The following is a 17323-nucleotide window of genomic DNA, read 5'->3' as shown; positions in this document are numbered from 1 at the left end:
ATTTCGATTTATCAAAAAGCGGAACCAATTCAATATATTGCAGACCAACAATTGAAAAGGTACTATGAACTTTTATAAACAAAACGTTGATTATTCTTTCCTCGCTAATCGAACGCAAATTGCCAGTGTCGTCGGATAGGGGAAACTTTCCTCAACCCAAAGATGGTGTTAGTTTGCGTAGGCGAGCCTTGAATCACGAGAAAAGGGTTTCCGAAGTTTTGTTCGCAATAGCTGATGTGCTCTGCTATTGGTCGTGATTTGCTCGATTGGTTCCGCTATTTGACAGCTCAATTGGTTCCCGAGATTCTATCCGTCAGACTATGAATATAGCGACTATAATTAGGACATCCTCCTGTTAGATGGCCTGTTTTCTGACCGGTATGATCCTGTTGTTGGAAGGAGATTCTCATTCATCCCGTAGATGCACGTGGGCGATGTTGCCCACGGATTCACCCAAATCGTTTTTACAATTAGAGGTTATTAAACTTGATCAAGTCGAACAGTCGAACACGTGGTGTGTATCAGCGGAGAACACTCAAAAGCTGCAGGTCTTCATCAACCGATGCCTGCGGTATATAATTCGTGCGTGGTGGCCTCACAACTGGATCTCGAATGCCGAGCTCCATCGTCGATGTTATCAGAAGCCGATAGCAACAGAAATTCGAGAGCGAAAGTGGAGGTGGGTCGGCCACACACTTCGACGGGGCGGAAACGAAATCTGCAAGAAAGCGCTGGATTGGAATCCGGCAGAACATCGCAGCAGAGGCAGACCCAGGGGCTCATGGCGGCGGAGCCTCAATAAGGAAATTAAGCAAGTCGATAGGAATCTGACCTGGGCCCAGGTCAAGGCAAAAGCGAGCAGCCGCCCAGGATGGAAGTCTTTCACGATGGCCCTTTGCACCGCTGGTGGTGCACAGGACCCTTAAGTAAGTAAGTAAGTCGAACAGCGAGGATAGGCCACACCGACAGTTGTCTTGCTGCAGTGAGTGGTATTTTCATATCATCATCATTATCATCATCATCATCAAAAGCATGAACAAAATACAATTTTCAAATTTGAATATCTCGTAAAGCGCAAAAGATTGTCGTGTAAATCAAATGGGAATCACTTCACCGTGAGTGGTAAGTTGTCATTTCACCGTGAAGTGACTTCGGTAATAAGAGCCAATACTTAGTGGACAAAATATCGAAAATTCAAAAAGGTAGGGGAAGTGGTTCTAATTTTGCTATGGATCTAAGATTGGGTCCATCGCTCAATTTTTTCTAGATGAACGCGGCCATTGGGACAGTACTAATGAATATTTTTGGTCGCTATTGAAAATTTATTTGACTGTTGAATTTATGTATGGCCAGAAATTAGGGGAATTTAGGCCGACATTACATCCCTTTTCCCTATATTTTGGTGTTTTTGGAATTTTTGCAATTCGGCCGATCCGATGGATATGTTGGTTTGTATAGGCGTACCTTGAGTCAATCAACGAGAGAAGTCATTGTATACAAAAGCTGTTACGCCCTTATTCCAGCTCTATCTAGAAGTGATTGATTCAACCTCTGGCAGTGAATAAAAGAACTTCGTCAAAAAGAGTGTTGTGAGCAGAAATTTTTGCCATGAGACATGGGAAGCGGTATTTTTTTCAACTTTTCCTGATAAATTTACTCATCTGACATGCTCCAAAACTTGATATACAGTTGATAATTTAAATTCTGTATCGTTTTTGCCAGGATCCTACTGGCGTTCAGGAATATTTTGGTTGAGAATAATGGAAAATTATAATAGTACTTTAGTGGTTATGATTTTCCGGATTTCTTGTGTGTGAATAGTGAAGGTACAAATCAGTTCAAATTAGTGGAAAATCGTTAAATAAGACAATTGCCGATGGAAATCGGCAAGATGTTCAATGAAAAATGCTTTAATTTGCGTTGTGAAAAATCCTTATTCTGATGTAAACAAACGGTTTGGTTGACGTTTCCTTTCTAACTCGCCTGGCACACTCTTCATTGGTGGTGCATTGAAAAAGTAAGTTCAATAATACTTACTTACTTAAGGGTCCTGTGCACTACCAGCGGTGCAAAGGGCCAACGTGAAAGACTTCCATCCTGGGCGGCTGCTCGCTTTTGCCTTGAACTGGGTCCAGGTCAGATTCCTATCGACTTGCTTAATTTTCTCATTGAGGCTCCGCCGCCATGAGCCCCTGGGTCTGCCTCTGCTGCGATGTCCTGCCGGATTCCAATCCAGCGCTTGCTTGCAGATTTCGTTTCCGCCCCGTCGAAGTGTGTGGCCGACCCACCTCCACTTTCGCTCTCGAATTTCTGTTGCTATCGGCTTCTGATGCGTCGACGATGGAGCTCGGCATTCGAGATCCAGTTGTGAGGCCACCAGGCACGAATTATATACCGCAGGCATCGGTTGATGAAGATCTGCAGCTTTTGAGTGTTCTCCGCTGATACACACAACGTCTCGCTGGCGTATAACAACACAGATTTCACGTTCGAGTTGAAAATTCGGATTTTGGTGCGTTGACTTATCTGGTTGGTCGTAAACTCGCAAAGGCAGCCCTAGCCTTCTTGATTCGTGCACCTATGTCGCTCTTGGTCCCGCCGTCCGACGCTATTTGGCTGCCAAGATATTGGAAACTTTCGACCTTCTCCACTGCTTGCCCCGCTACCGTAAAGTTGCAAGGGTTGCGATTTGGTCTTGTTGACGTTGATGGTGAGACCCGCCGCAGAGGAGCGTTCGGCTAGGTCATTGAGCTTACTCTGCATATCAGAGCGCCGTTGTGCTAGTAGAGCAACATCATCAGCCAATCGAAGTCGTTGAGATGCTCCATGGTGATAGGCTGCCAAAGCAGCCCACGGTTCGGTACACGGTCAATTGCACCTACCATGATCTCGTCGATTACGATGAGGAACATTAGCGGTGATAGTATACATCCTTGTCTCACACCAGCGACTACCCGTATAGGGTCAGACAAGGCTCCGTTATGCAGAACTCTACACGTGAAAGCCTGTCACTGCGCTTCGATGAGGTTGACGATTTTATCCGGGATTCCCTTGCGTCTCAGGGCGCCCCACAGATTCTCGTGATTGAGTCGGTCGCTTTTTCGTAGTCAATGAATGCCATATAAAGGGACTCTTAGAATTCATTGACCTGCTCCAGAATGATGAGGAGCGTGACAATATGGTCCACACAATCACCCCTATTCTGTATTTCGTTTCGAACGAAATTCTCATACAAAAAATATTTTTTTTGTATGAGAATTTCGTTCGAAACGAAATACAGAATAGGGGTGAATATCTTCCGGCACGGAATCCTGCCTGCTGCCGTCGGATAGTCGCGTCGATCTTTTCCTGTATCCGATTCAGGATAACTTTGCACAGAACTTTGAGAACAATACACAGTAACATCAGAAGGTCCCGAAGAAAGGTGCTCTACTTTTTGGTTCAGCTCTGGTACGCTCTTCGGTCCCAAGCTAATCGATTCACCCCTCGAAACATAGGAAAATCCACTAGCCCCTCATTTTATCTGTCAAACTTTCATAGCGAATCAAAACAAACATTATGTAGTACTAGAATTTCGACTAGAATGGAGTACGTCAATCAATTTGCTTGGGACCAATAGGCTAGTCAAGTAGTGTGCCAATTTAAAATCGTTAGTTTCGTATTGATTGTTGGTGACATGATGCCTCGCCAATTGTCGCACACAGTCAGATCCCCATTCTTTGGGACCTTCACTAAGATGCCCTGCATCCAGTCGGCCGGAATCATGCCGAGATGTTGATGGCTGGTTGGCCGTCGAAACTTGAAGAAGTTGTTCGAAGTGCTCAAACCAGCGTTTCAGCTGGTCAGTGGGGTCGGTAAGCAATTGTCTAGTCGTGTCCTTCACTGGCATCCTCGGGTTCATCCTTGCTCCACTCAGGCGTCGTGAGATATCGTAGAGGAGGCGTATATCGCCAGTGTTTGCGGCTTTCTCCCCTTCGTCGGCCAGGGAGTTCACCCACGCTCGCTTGTCCCGTCTGTAAGAGCGCTTGACTTTCTACAAATAATGGGTTGTTAAGAACCATTACACCATTAAAAATAGTTGTTTTCTCCATACATTTTTGGGAAAGGAATTATATTGGAACCATTTTATTTATGATTTGAGAACTTTAATGGTAATGGTTATGGTAGTCGTAAGGTTCATAGATTTTTTTAAATTCTTCCATACTAATTTTAAATCATTGGCACGACCTCTAAGCCTTCATCAATCTTTTCCAATTTTTGCACAGGTTCATATTTTGGGGTTATGAATTGGAACTGGAGGGTGGCCTATCAGAAATAAATATTTTTTCAAAATGAAGCACCCTAATGAACAACTTTGTCAAAGACGTCAAGTCTCCAGAATGTCAAAGTAAAATATTAGATTTTTGTGCCTTAAAATATATGGTATGTTAGATTTAAACATATGGAACCTGACATCCGATTGATGACCTTGAAAAATGTCCAGAAAATACTCTTTAAACAATTTATGGTGGTCCTGAAAAGAACCGTTTTGTCGTGATGGTTGAGTAATGCTGAGCTATTAGTCTATTAGCAAATATATTATATTAACAATATGATCCACTTTTTTGCTTAGCTGGCAAACTAAATTTTTAGCGATGAAAGCACCTCTGTGGCCAAAAAGGCTACCAATGTATTTGTTTATCGTCACGAGGGGTATACACAATGTAATTAATGAAAATAATGTGACTCTTACTTTTGTAATAAGTGCTATATTCGCACCCTCGATTGTAATTGTATGATTGTTGCTGACCTTTCTCAACGTTAGATGGTGCGTGAAGCAATATTTTGCGGGTCGCCATTGCAATATTTGGAAAAGGCATGAATGGATCATATTGTTAATATGACATATTTGCTATTAGGGTGTTCTCAACACAGATGAGGCTGGCGAGCTGTATTTTGTTTGGAACGAGGTTGACACGCTTGGCATAGATGGCCCACAGCGACTCACGAAGAGCTACTGAATCCGATCAGTAGCGGTGCGGATTTTTCCTCCTTCTTCGGTGAATGGACGCTCATGTGGGCTGCAGCTCACTGCTTGCAGGCAGGCTTTCGTTGTGTACTGGATTTTTTTAGATCTTTATTATAGAGATTTTTAGCCGAAGGCTAGTTCATCTCTCGTTGTGTACTGGAGACCAATGTTCAACGCCACGTGCAGAATGCACTGCTGCTGCTGACGACCGACTGGACCACCACACACGGTGATTGAATAAGCACCGTTTGGCGAGACAGGATGGAGTTCTGTTTTGAAATCTGTGTTAAAGAAAGCGCTTTTTGCAGGCAATCGATGATAATTTTGAGCACCATTGCAACAGTTGAACATTTGTGTGATTTTCAATTGTAGGGGAAATGACGGCTTCGGCATGACAGACTATTTTCGGCAACCCAAATTGAAACACTATTTTCACTGGATTTTCTTACGAAAACACTTCGCTGAATGCATGCAAACGATTCTTTATGCTTTCAGCTTCAATTTGACTATATTTTTACCACTGAGAAAAAGCAATCTAGCAAGGTTTTCTTGAAATGCAACACACGCACTACAAATTGTAGCTGATTTCGAGTTGCCGATAATAGAACAGCAGATTTACATGCAGTTCAAATGGAACGGTTGCCGAAGAAAAACTGGTTGCCGACAATACTCGCTCTCACTAGAGAAGATTGGAGCTTTGTAAATGCGTTTCAAAACAGTTTTTGGCAATTCTTTCGACTGAAATTGTTAGACCAGCTGGCAGCAAAAGATTGTAAACAAACCAATACTGCATATGTGTGCGTTCCTTAGAGAAAAAGGCTATAGAAAGAAGGTCGCTGCTTAGGTTGCCGAGAATACGTAAATTCCCCTATATAATATAGTTACAATATACATACAGTATACACAGAAAAAAAAAGTTGTTGAATATTACATCCAAACTGCTGCAACCAGGTCAATCCATCGGTTGTGTAATATAACGTTGTACGATGTACATCGATTTTGCGAACAAAATTATATCCATTGATATAATATTGTATCTGCTTTTTGCTGTTACATCATTATTTCATACATCAGCTTGAATTACATTGATCGATATTACATTTTTTTTTGCTGTGTACAATAATTGATAAAGTATTCATATTAGCAGATTTGTAGTAAAAGTTCCAATCGATTGGTTTGTTTAGAATCAAAATCCATCCGCTATTGAGAGAGTTATAAGTGGTCAAAACCTGACAACTTTGCGTAACGCGGTCGATTTGGATTTTTTTTTAAATTACATATTGGGTTGCAAGACGTAATTCTACACTTAAAATATGTTTGATTACATTCCACGACTCATCTAACTTCACGCTACTCGAATTACCGAAAACCGACGATTGTCAAACATTCGAACATACCAACTCAATATTTAGTCAGACTTCACGGAATCAGTAAACCCAAATCGAAGACAACTGTTGGACCTAAATAGTTATACAATACCAGCGATTATTGACAAGGTTAGTGTTAGTCAAAAGTGTGTACGAGTTCTCAGCCAGTAAAAAATCAAAAACCTGTGTCTGTGTGTCTTTCTCTAGAATAAATGAAAAACCAATCGCATCCAATTGAATGAGCTTTCGTTCTGGGATTTTTTTTTTGGAAATTTTATTCAAAAGCTTACTTTTTTGGTTCGTTTTTTTTTTCTCTGTAAAAAACACATTTGATCTAGCTTAAAAGAAAAGCACACTAACTGCGGCAACGATCTGGAACACAAAATACAAGTAGGAATAAGGTGGAACGAATATGGCTTATTATTTTGTATGAACTATTTATAAATGCAGTACTAGCAGGTATTCTGGACTTCTCAATGACGGTCGATGTACTCGCTCATTTGCTCTCTCTCTCTCGTTCACTCTATTAAAAATGCTTTCGCCAATTATTATTGCAACAAAGGAACACGACGAAATGCGACTTAAACAATTAACTATTTAACATTGGCTATAATAGGGACTTAAAGCATCTGGTTTTAGATTTTTTTTGTTTGTTTTTCGACAGACATTTTAACGTTGTGGAGTAAGGGAAGAGTTTAAAAGATTTTTTTTTTTGGTTAAGATAAAGTAGTACTAGAGTACGAGCGAGTTTTTTTTTGTAAATGCACGCACACATTCTTTTCTTATAGCATTGGATGGGGTGTATGTGTGCATGCCAGAGAGAAGTGGTTCTGTGTTTGTAGTACTAGATTAGTCATATATTAAAATTAGAGTTTTGCCCGTTGTTTCCTAAAAGTGTACGAAGAAAAGAAGAACAAATATAAAACAAATAAACGATGGATGTTGGTTGGATTTTGATTGGATACATAATAATGAGTAACATAAATTTGGTAGGAAAAAGCTACACCTACTAAAGCAAACCTAGGTAATCCAGTATGGGGTCAGCTACAACATGAATGGTGGTGCACTACAGTAAACGGAAGTTGTTGCTCTGTGTGTATGTGTGGAAAAAAACCAAATTCGATACCAAATACGACTACACATGCAGGTGATACACGGATTTTGCAAAGTGCTAAAGCAAGCCTTCTTCAGTCACGGCACAGACAGAGGGATCTTCAAAACTTCATCAAGTGTTTGCCTTCGAAGCTGCAAAAAGTGAAGTGACGATTCGGGTTTTAGTCAAGATTTACATTCAGAAACAGTGTGTATCTGTTAGAGCGAGATTGTGGCTGTTAGGTACAGAGAAGGAAGGTTTTTAGGATAAGAAATATATTAAAGAAATCTCGGATTAGTTTTCGTGTAAAATTTGGAATTTTTATTTTTTGTACTTTGCTACTCGTTGTAGGATTAAGCCAATGGGTTAGATTCGACAGTTGCTACAAGATTTATTTTTTTTTGACTCATAATTCTGTTCAGCTTTGCTCCCCGCGTTCGGTCAAATGCGCAAAAAGGTCTTTCATGTACATTATTAAAAATTAAAACACCAATTCTGAACGTTAATCACTGTTTCTCTATTGCACTATGGTTTACTTCATTTACGTCTAATAAGATAACAAACAAAAACATACAACAATCATATAAATACATAAAATCTTCCTTCTTTTGGATTCGAAAACTATTCGTTAGCAAATGGCAAGATCTACGAAAATGTACAGCTTTTAATAAAATACAATATTGTACGCGAGCAGTTTGTAGCTGTGTAAGTAGCTGTTGGTGTGATGCTGATCGCTTCCATGACACACTCAAATTTGACTATTATATAGACTTTGAATGCGAATAACAGAATATAAATAATACACGTGACTTTATAGTAAGTTAGCACTAAATTCGTTGAACGAAAAAGCTTTTTCCTATCAATGTTACACTTCCGGTAACAGTACAATTGCAAGTATTTTGTTTTTAGTCACGCGACTCAATGTTTGTACTCGTGTGTTGTAGTTGTTCTTGTTTTAGGGTGATTTTGCGATAACAAACTTTCGAAATGTAACAAACAGAAATTAGGAGCCAAACAATGCGAATAAATGTAGAAGACTTTTCGGAAGAATAAAAAAAAAGCATATTGGTTTAGGCTTGACTTACATGTGCTCCGGGTGGTTGCGTAAGCAATCCAGGAAGCCCTGGGGTTTGATTTGAGCGGTACAGATCTTGTGGATCGCCGTGAACAGGGGGAATCTGCAAAACAGGAATGGATTAATAAGGACCGGAAAAGCTATTTCTGTAAAATAAATGAAAACGGCGTATTGTAGTGGCGTTTGAACACTCTCGATACATGGAGAGATCTGAAGAGTAATTTACTAAGGATTTACTTGAGAAAGGGCTATTTTCCGCCACACAGATCCAAGTCAGACTGTTCTAGATTATATACCAGCTCTCAACTTAGTGTTCTTTAAAACGCTACTACATGTATACCAATCAATGTACAGGAATCCCGCGAATAGTGCGGCGGGTGGTGCAGAGTTCACCCACCGCTATTTTTTGACTGTCCTCCAACCAATTTATTTGTTGGTTGACATTAATCACATACAAAAAATCAGCTCAATTAGTTGGAGGACTTTCGAGAAATAGTGGTGGGTGGACTGCACCAGCCACCGCGCTTTTCGGGGGATTTCTGTACGTATGAATTTGTATATTGTCTGGCAAGCACAAAGTTACTTTATGCCAAGGGAAGTCGAGAAAATTTCCAACCGGAAAGATTTTCAAAACCAGTCCGCGTCTTCTTAATTGACTAGGCAAAATATTAAAAAAAAGGAAATATTCTGGAAAATGGTACCGTAAAACGGGGTGAAGTTGATCACTACACCTGGATTCGTCGACAATCTGTTTTCATGATATTGTTATAGGATAATTTATGCAAGATTTCATCAAGTAGAATAAATTGTACTTTTGAAACGTTTCCACTTACAAACGATTCATTCATGTTTGCATTTTTAATCTACTTTTAATTCTAAAAAATAAACAAAGCATGAAGGTTCAAAACTAAATTCATGCATTGGAAAAGCAGTTGCTGGTACATATTTGGGAGGTATTTGTTTGTGTGCCAAACATATGATTGAAAAAATAAATCGTTTTACGGTAAATTCCGGAAGATGATTTTCCGCGAAATAGAACTTTCTGGGAAATCTTGTGTTACAACATATTGGGCCATATGAATAAAAAGAGTTTACTTTACTTTCCCGTGCTTTTCTTACAGGCAAAGTAAAGTAAACGCTTTTATTCATACGACCTATTATCTTGCAGGAAAGGGGATACCACCGTCTATTCAATATCGAGTTAAGGAAGGTTGTATAATAAAAGGTCGACACACAAAAGGTCGAATGAAATTGAAATGTGAAAAGGACAAAAGGCCGTAAGGTCGAATGGACAACACGTCACATAAAGGTCGAAATGGACAAAAGGCGTTCAGTGTTTAGTGGTTCAAAAATCAGAAGAGTTAAACGTCGGTAAAACGGCGCCGGTGGGGTAGTGGTAAGCGATTACCTCAGCAGGCCTGAGTTGAATCCCAGTCTGCGCCGCCGGGATGCTCTGAGGCATAACATCTACTTCTAACCCTTCGGAAGGGAAGTAAAGCCGTTGGTCCCCGGTTCATGAGTTCATGGGTCGATAGGTAGGGTCCAGATGTGGAAGCGGATGCCCCTGCAGGAACCTGTAGCAGGAGACAATTGCATTTTAACACCAAACAAGCCGTGCGACAGATCATTATTCATATATTCATAATAGGCTTTTCATAAACTTTAAATGGATCAATGACCACATTGACCGCTCTTGGAGCCACGCGATACCTCCGGGGAAACATGTAGTAGGGACAATTGCGTTTTTACACCAAAACATGACCACATTGACCGCTCTTGGAGCCACGGTCACACCATTAAGAAAGAGTTGTCGCACGGTATGGTTTGGTGTAAAAACGCATTTGTCCCCAATACATGTTTTTTCGAGGGCATCCCGTGGTTCTGAGAGTGACCAATGGGGTGAGAGATAATCACGCTTACCACTACACCACCGGCACCGCTGTTATATATTTTCCTTAGAATATTCCCTTCTTTATCGTATATCCAAAGAATTAATTATTTCCTTTTCTTATATTTTCAAAGAAGGGAAAACCCCTTGATTCATTAAGAAGTTTTTCTCTTCTTTTTTTGTACGCGAAAGAAGATTCCAGGAGTGACTATATAATAAACAAAAATAGTCAATCTAATACCTGGCATGCTTTTCTGGGGAATGGTACATTCTGGGGAATGTTATAGAATCGTCGCAGAGCACTAAAATTCACATGCAACTTTCGTAGTTTGTACTTTGTACTCTGAAATATCTAGATGTTATATCTAGAACTCCTTCTAAATTATTTTAGGTATTTTCAGCAACATTTCTTGATAAATCTTCAAAGACTTATGAAAATCTAGCACATATGGTCTAGTTTTCAAGGTTCAGAATCTATTTTTTTTTGGAAAAAAGAATTACTGATATTTTTTCCAATTTGTCATCGCAATTCACATGCTTTTCCCAGTTTCCTGGTGTAATGTTCATTTTTTGACAGATATGCGTACACGGGAAAAAATCCGTTCCGAAATTCGTCATCGTCAAGTCACGATTTTCATAACAAGTCAAACGAAACTTGGCACCTCATCCCCACAGGCAAAAATTGTTGTTCCAGGACGGATCGAGTGTAGTTACACGGACATTCTAATGACTATCCTATATATGGGTTCGACCCAAGTGCAATCCGCTAAAAACAACAATGATCCGACTGGGTTCCGACGTCCACCTCTGCCAAGAAAAGGATAGGATCGGAAGGCTGCTGACTGAGATCCTGTAGGAGAATGCCAAATCTTTTCAGGTATGTTACTGGGGTTTTCTTTTTGGTGTGTTAAAGAAAGGTATATCCAGTGGCGTCGCGTAACCTCACTTTTTACCTGTTCAACAACTTTGAAAACGTTATTTAGGGTCATGTTTACATTCCAATCAGTTTCAAAGGGCATGGGGTCTTCTAGTTTCAATTATTTGTACCCATTGGAACCAATATTATTTTGTTCGTTTACGTTTTGGGAGTTGTTGAACAGGTAGATTGAGGTTATAGCGACGCCACTGGGTATATCTTATTAATTTCAGCAAAAAGAAGCTGCCCCATCCATGCTGTCGTTAATTCCTGATAGTTTCGATGATTTACAAAGTGTGGGAGTGTAAAAGATAACAACAGCATTCTCCAAGGAGGGTTTCGGTGCAGCGTTGAAGATGAACAAGGCGCAGCGGGAAATGGAGGAAACTATAAGTATATGCTGATTGATTAGCTCACTGCAGATACAGATTAACCCGATTGTTTGAAATGCTGATAGCTGGCAAGTAGAGATAGCCCGAAAAGGAAAACAGGACATAGCAACAATCACAACCCCAGTCCGATACGAAACAACCTGGTGGTAAGTCTGGCCAGTCAAGCCAGCTGGAGCTCGGAATCGATCGCAACGGCCACGAAATAAAATGCAACCCTCGACGCAACCACAACCCAATCGATGATTGCTAAATGCCCGGTGAGATGATCACGATGGTGATGATAATTACAAGTACAATTATTGTAAGGAAAAATTCAAAATAAATAGCTTTCAATGTTTCTTCATACTTCGTTTCTCTATCCATTTAAAATGAAAATAAAATTCTAGTTCTAACAGCAGCCTGAATACAAGCAAACCAAGTTTTAACTAAGATTTTATAATTGCAGAATATACATTATGACGTATAATCTATGTTTATACTAAGTGTGTATTCTCTGTCTATATTCCAAGCTATGCGTCGGTCAGGAGAGTTGTGATTTAGTGTAACTTTTAATCTATTTAGATTTGAAAATCTTTTGAGTGTATGGTCCGAACTAGCGGAAAGCATACCCACCGCCTCTGGGGCAATCTTCAAAGTTTTCTCGACAACTGGTGCCGCTTTGTCGCTTTGGAACAGAACGTTCACTGGTTCACCCTTTCCTTCGAGGATTTTGGCTAGCTTGATGAACTCCACCACCATTCTGACTGGCGAACTCAGCTGAATGCACTAATAAGCAATACACTATTCTCGACGAATCCGAGCACTCAGTTTGGATAAGTTTGACAACAACCTGAAGATGACAGCTGCAGCTTTGCATGTGATCCAAGTTCACGTTTGCAGGAACGCAAATCACAATTAAGGGTTCGTGGTATCACAAAATCATGATTTTATTTTGCATTTTCGTTATTAGCGTTACGAAATCGCTAGTCGCACTGAACAGGCGTGAAATAAGTTCACAGATTTGAGATTAAATTCATGAAAATTCGATTTACTCGATCACGCTTATGGAAACTAAGCCATGTATTCGAAATGACTTATAGTTCAGCTTATCGTATTTTTTTATTTACTAATATCAGAACGTTTTTTTGCCTGTATTTTCTCATAACGACTGTAGACTTTTTCTCAATGCTAAGTACAAAGTGGTGAATTCAAGTATTTTGAAATTGTTTTTCAATTCCTTTACAATATATACTGCCATGTGCTGCATAACAGTCCCATTAGCATTTTTTGACGAAAATGAGTTATACATTGTAATCGTTGACAATCCATGACCATCACTTACAATGTACACGAAAAGTTTCTTACTTTGTTCAGAAAATGTCGCGACAAATACCAAAACTATGTTGTCTCATCCATAAAAGCCCATGGAGAAAAAATCTTCAAAAGCGTTTTTCTCAGCTTGCTGTTTTAACGAATAGGGCAACTATGATGAAAAGGGCAGTATATTGGTTGAGAAAAAGTGACTTTAGTTACTTTTTTTTTGGAAAATAGTGACTTTTTGTGTAAAAAGTGACTGTCTTTAAAATAGTGAAAATAACTTGCTACCAGCAGCCCTGGCTAACCTAACCTATCATGCGACATCAGAATTGAAGAACATCATCATTGGCGGTCAAATTGAGTACCTGGATACACATAGGGTACACCCGGTCATAATATTTAGTATTGCGGCTATCAACATTCGTAAAAAAGGTGGGAATAGAAACAGAATTTGAATGAAAACGAATGCAGAATCCATGTATCCGTCGGGTGATGCTTATCGAGCCAACGTAATGCTAGTTTGCAATGACTTGTATATGATCAATATACTGCCCTTATGAGCATAGTTGTCCCATTTGTTAAAACAGAAATCTGAAGAAAACGCTGTTGAATATTTTGTTTTCTCTATGAGCTGTTATGGATTGGACAACATAGTTTTGGTATTTCTCGTATATAGTAAAGTGATGGTTCTTGACAATCGTATAACTCATTTTCGTTAAAAATAGGACTGTTATGGGAGCGGCATTCCACCTAACTAATCCAGTGGATATTGCGTATTTGGCAGAATGCAACATTATTGATCATTTTGCATCTATTTTACAGCAAACTACGTACACCCCACAGACCGCCACAGTTAACCCGATTATTGTGCTAATTGATCCTGGACTTACTTGTCTTCCATGCCTTTGTTCTTCAGCATGAAGTTGACCTCCTCGGCAGTGATCGGACCCTGTAGCTTCTGACCGTTTAGCATCTCGTCTTCGAGCTGCTTGATCGACTTTCCGGTTTTCACGTACGCTTCCGATACCTTACGGTTGCGACCACCTGCAACATATCAGTTTTTAACGATTAAAATACATTTTTATCCCCAGATCACAAATCAACCTACCGTAGCACGTGGTGATCAGATCCGCTACACCGCAGCTCTCAAAGAACGTCGACAGCTTGCTGCCCGGATAGAACACATCGACAAACTTGATCATCTCCATCAGTCCTAACCGGATGACGGCGGCCTTGGTGTTGTCGCCCAGTCCCATGCCGTCCACAAATCCGGCACCGCATGCAACGATGTTCTTCAGCGCACCGCAAATCTCCACCGCGTCGACATCGTCCACCACGACGACTCGGAAGTTGGGCGTCTGGAACAGATCCCGCAGCGTTTGGGCCATCTTCATGTCCCGGCAGCCGATGGTGGTTTCGCAGAACTTCTCCTCAGCAACCTCACCGGCCAGATTGGCACCCATCAGCACCGAGCAGGGAATCTTCAGGTGCTTGGTGATGATGTGCGAGATCAGCTCCATGCCACCGCCCTCGGCAACGTCGAAACCCTTGATCAACGATAGACCAACGGCCGTCGGCTTGATTTTGCCGAGCAGCTGAGTGCCCAGACCTCGGATGAACTGATGGGGCACGACAAAGATCAGGATGTCGGCATCCTTGGCGGCCTCCACGACATCCGGAACGGCAACCTGCGGGGGAACGGATAGAAAAATAACCGATTAACATCCGGTGGTTTTCTCATTGATAGCAGATTGTTTTAGGATTAACTTAAATAAATAAGGCAATCAATCACGATCACAACCAATCACGACGTGAACGCAACCAGTTGTTCGAAATATGAATCGTTAATGAGGATCCATCAATCTCGCTACCCTGTGACCTTAGTAGGTACGCCCCAGCATTTTCGCAGTAGTTGTTGTTTTCAAAAGCGATTCATGAGAAAAACGAATGCGATAAACCCAAACATTTCCCCTCGGTCTTACTGTTTGTAATTTCTGTGAACGAGGCAGAAAATAGACCCGATTGTTATGTAATCAATCAGCGCGCGTTCGTTGTCAGTATGTTACTTGAAGTGAGTGTATGGCATATCCATGTGTCACTGCACTTTAAACTTGCTGTTCTTAAAGTCAATGGCACCCAGCTAGAGTGAGTTGAACTTATCCCGACATTGATTACCATTGCAAATCGAGGTTCAAACGCGCGTGCAAAGCGGTGCGGGCGCTGATAAAGATAAGCACCTTGAAATCCCTTCTACATATAATCAACTGTTGTGGTTGTTTGTTATTCAGTGATATATGCACGTAAGCTCACTGATAGGAGTCATGCACCATCTGCAATAAATAATTACGAAATAGTGCTCATTTTCGTGTCCAATTGCTCGTCATTATCAACGAATGGAAGTGTTCGTAAATGACGTCACTAGAAGCGACTTGAGTGCGGTTAGTTTGCAAAAGTAAACGACACCTGAGCCGCGTTAAAATAATAAACATCAAGTGTATATTCTGTTTGTGTTTACATTTCTCTACTCACTACTTTAGTTACGCTAACGTGCAGAGGTAGTAGATTCTTTCAATAGGCAAAAAGTTGAATATTAGGCATCGTTCTTGTCGTGGGTGATCACGTAATGTGATGATGGATTTATTTTTTACCAGATCGCATTCAACTTTGAAGTAGGTAATTGAACATTGTGGAAGACCGCAATAAGTACTTAATTGGATGGATACACAAAACGCCCTATCCAATACGTCATTGCACAAATTGCAGTGACAGCGCAATTATTCGCTTGTTGTTATTGTAGTACAAGCTCGTATCGAGGTGGTTATCTCCCCGTTCCAGCAGTGCAATATGGGTGTGTGCAGACAGAGACTGCATCTCGTACGCCGTCGCTTTGAGTTAATGAGACAAATCGTGTATTACGTCTTCCGTTACTAACTATTAAATTTAAGGATAACCTTGAAACCCTGGCTGGTTCCGCATGCCGTGTTCCGTGTACTGCAAGAGTATGTGAGTAAGTTTTAAAACATATTTTTTAAGCATATCAAATCCGTAAGTACTGTAATGACAGAGGCATAAGCAATGGAGTTATATAGTGTTGTATTCAATAATAAAAAGTTAAATTGCTTAGGGAAGATCCATAACTGACGTAGCATTTTAGGGTGACCAGTTATGTAGAAAAATATGCTACTTGGGCACCTTCCCGCTTGTAGTGTATTTTTCTAAATGGCTGGTCAATCTAAAATTCTACGTCATTTATGCATCTTCCATTACAGACAATCTCTTTTATCTAGTTCGTTTATTTGGAATGCTCAATTACGTTAGCTTTACGGAGCCGATAATTCATTGTGCATTGTTTTTAACAAAAATCACTTATTACTATGTCTAATAGGAGTTGGGCCGAATATTCGCAGCTTACCCGAGGTTAGAGGGGGTACATATAATCTTTAACACTGTTTTGAATTAGAGGTTATTGTAAATTATAAATGAGTTCATGACGAGCAGAAACCGTTGGAATTCAAGCAATGTTTCACAATTTGAAAAATTACTTTACTTTCATGAATTATCAACAGTTGTTCACTGCCCATAATCGCATCTTTGCTTGATTTCCTACCCATATGCTGCCGTTCTTCGCATGACGGTCCCATTTTTGTCAAACCTGGGTATTTCAATGCAAATAGTGGTTGCAAATTACTCATATTTTCTGGATGAACTCAACAACTTTGTTCTGAAAAAGTTTGGATAGACAGTCAGATTGGTTGTCCCATCACATAAGAAGCAATTGTACGAAGCAAACTTAAAACGCGATTTTCTCGGCTTGCTGATTTTCGCTGTGGGACGGACATGCGAAGAGCGCTGTGTAGAACTGATATGCAATTATGAGTAGTTCAGCTACACAACATAATTGTTATTGCAATTGTAATTTTTCTGAAATACAACCACAGACAAATAGACATAACACTCGCAAGTTGTTCATCGAACAAGCATTTAACGGTCAATTTAAAAATATCCTAGTTGGTAGTACCGTCACCTGTGGCGCGCATAGTCAATTCCTTTGCGTATGACGTTTACACACTACCACCATTTGTTCAGCGTACTACCCACCACAGTGTACTCAACAGATTGCGGTAATGTTTTAGCGACCGAAGGAGGCGACTCTATCTAAGATGCTGGAATTTTTTTGCTTTGCTGTTGTGTGATGCGTGCGCGCTTAATAGATAGAGAGAAGATTCATGAGGATTTTGAAGATTTCCTGCAAAAAGGTGGAGAGCGATGTGAGTAGATGAATTTACAT

General features: G+C 40.4%; 1 protein-coding gene across 3 annotated transcripts in view; it reads right to left on the bottom strand.

Moving 5' to 3' along the window:
- LOC135713729 (glycerol-3-phosphate dehydrogenase [NAD(+)], cytoplasmic-like) overlaps positions 1-17323 on the bottom strand; it is a 39248-nt gene that overhangs the window by 3970 nt on the left and 17955 nt on the right. The window contains exons 3-6 of one of the 3 annotated variants that reach the window (XM_065236951.1): positions 14144-14723; positions 13926-14079; positions 8554-8646; positions 6686-7263 (exon numbers count right to left, since the gene is read on the bottom strand). In XM_065236951.1, coding sequence (XP_065093023.1) covers positions 7242-7263; positions 8554-8646; positions 13926-14079; positions 14144-14723 — 849 coding nt within the window. In that variant the 3' untranslated portion in view covers positions 6686-7241. Of the gene's footprint in view, positions 1-6685; positions 7264-7308; positions 7621-8553; positions 8647-13925; positions 14080-14143; positions 14724-17323 lie in introns of those variants that run through there. The other 2 variants (XM_065236950.1, XM_065236952.1) reach the window with 2 other exon arrangements.

This window comes from Ochlerotatus camptorhynchus, unplaced genomic scaffold (assembly GCF_037179485.1).
Source record: "Ochlerotatus camptorhynchus isolate MF236.1 unplaced genomic scaffold, CSIRO-AGI_Acam_v1.1 ptg000577l, whole genome shotgun sequence".
Taxonomy (NCBI): domain Eukaryota; kingdom Metazoa; phylum Arthropoda; class Insecta; order Diptera; family Culicidae; genus Ochlerotatus; species Ochlerotatus camptorhynchus.
The sequence above is the reverse complement of the archived record's forward strand: the minus strand, read 5'-3'. Positions and strand labels throughout refer to the sequence as shown.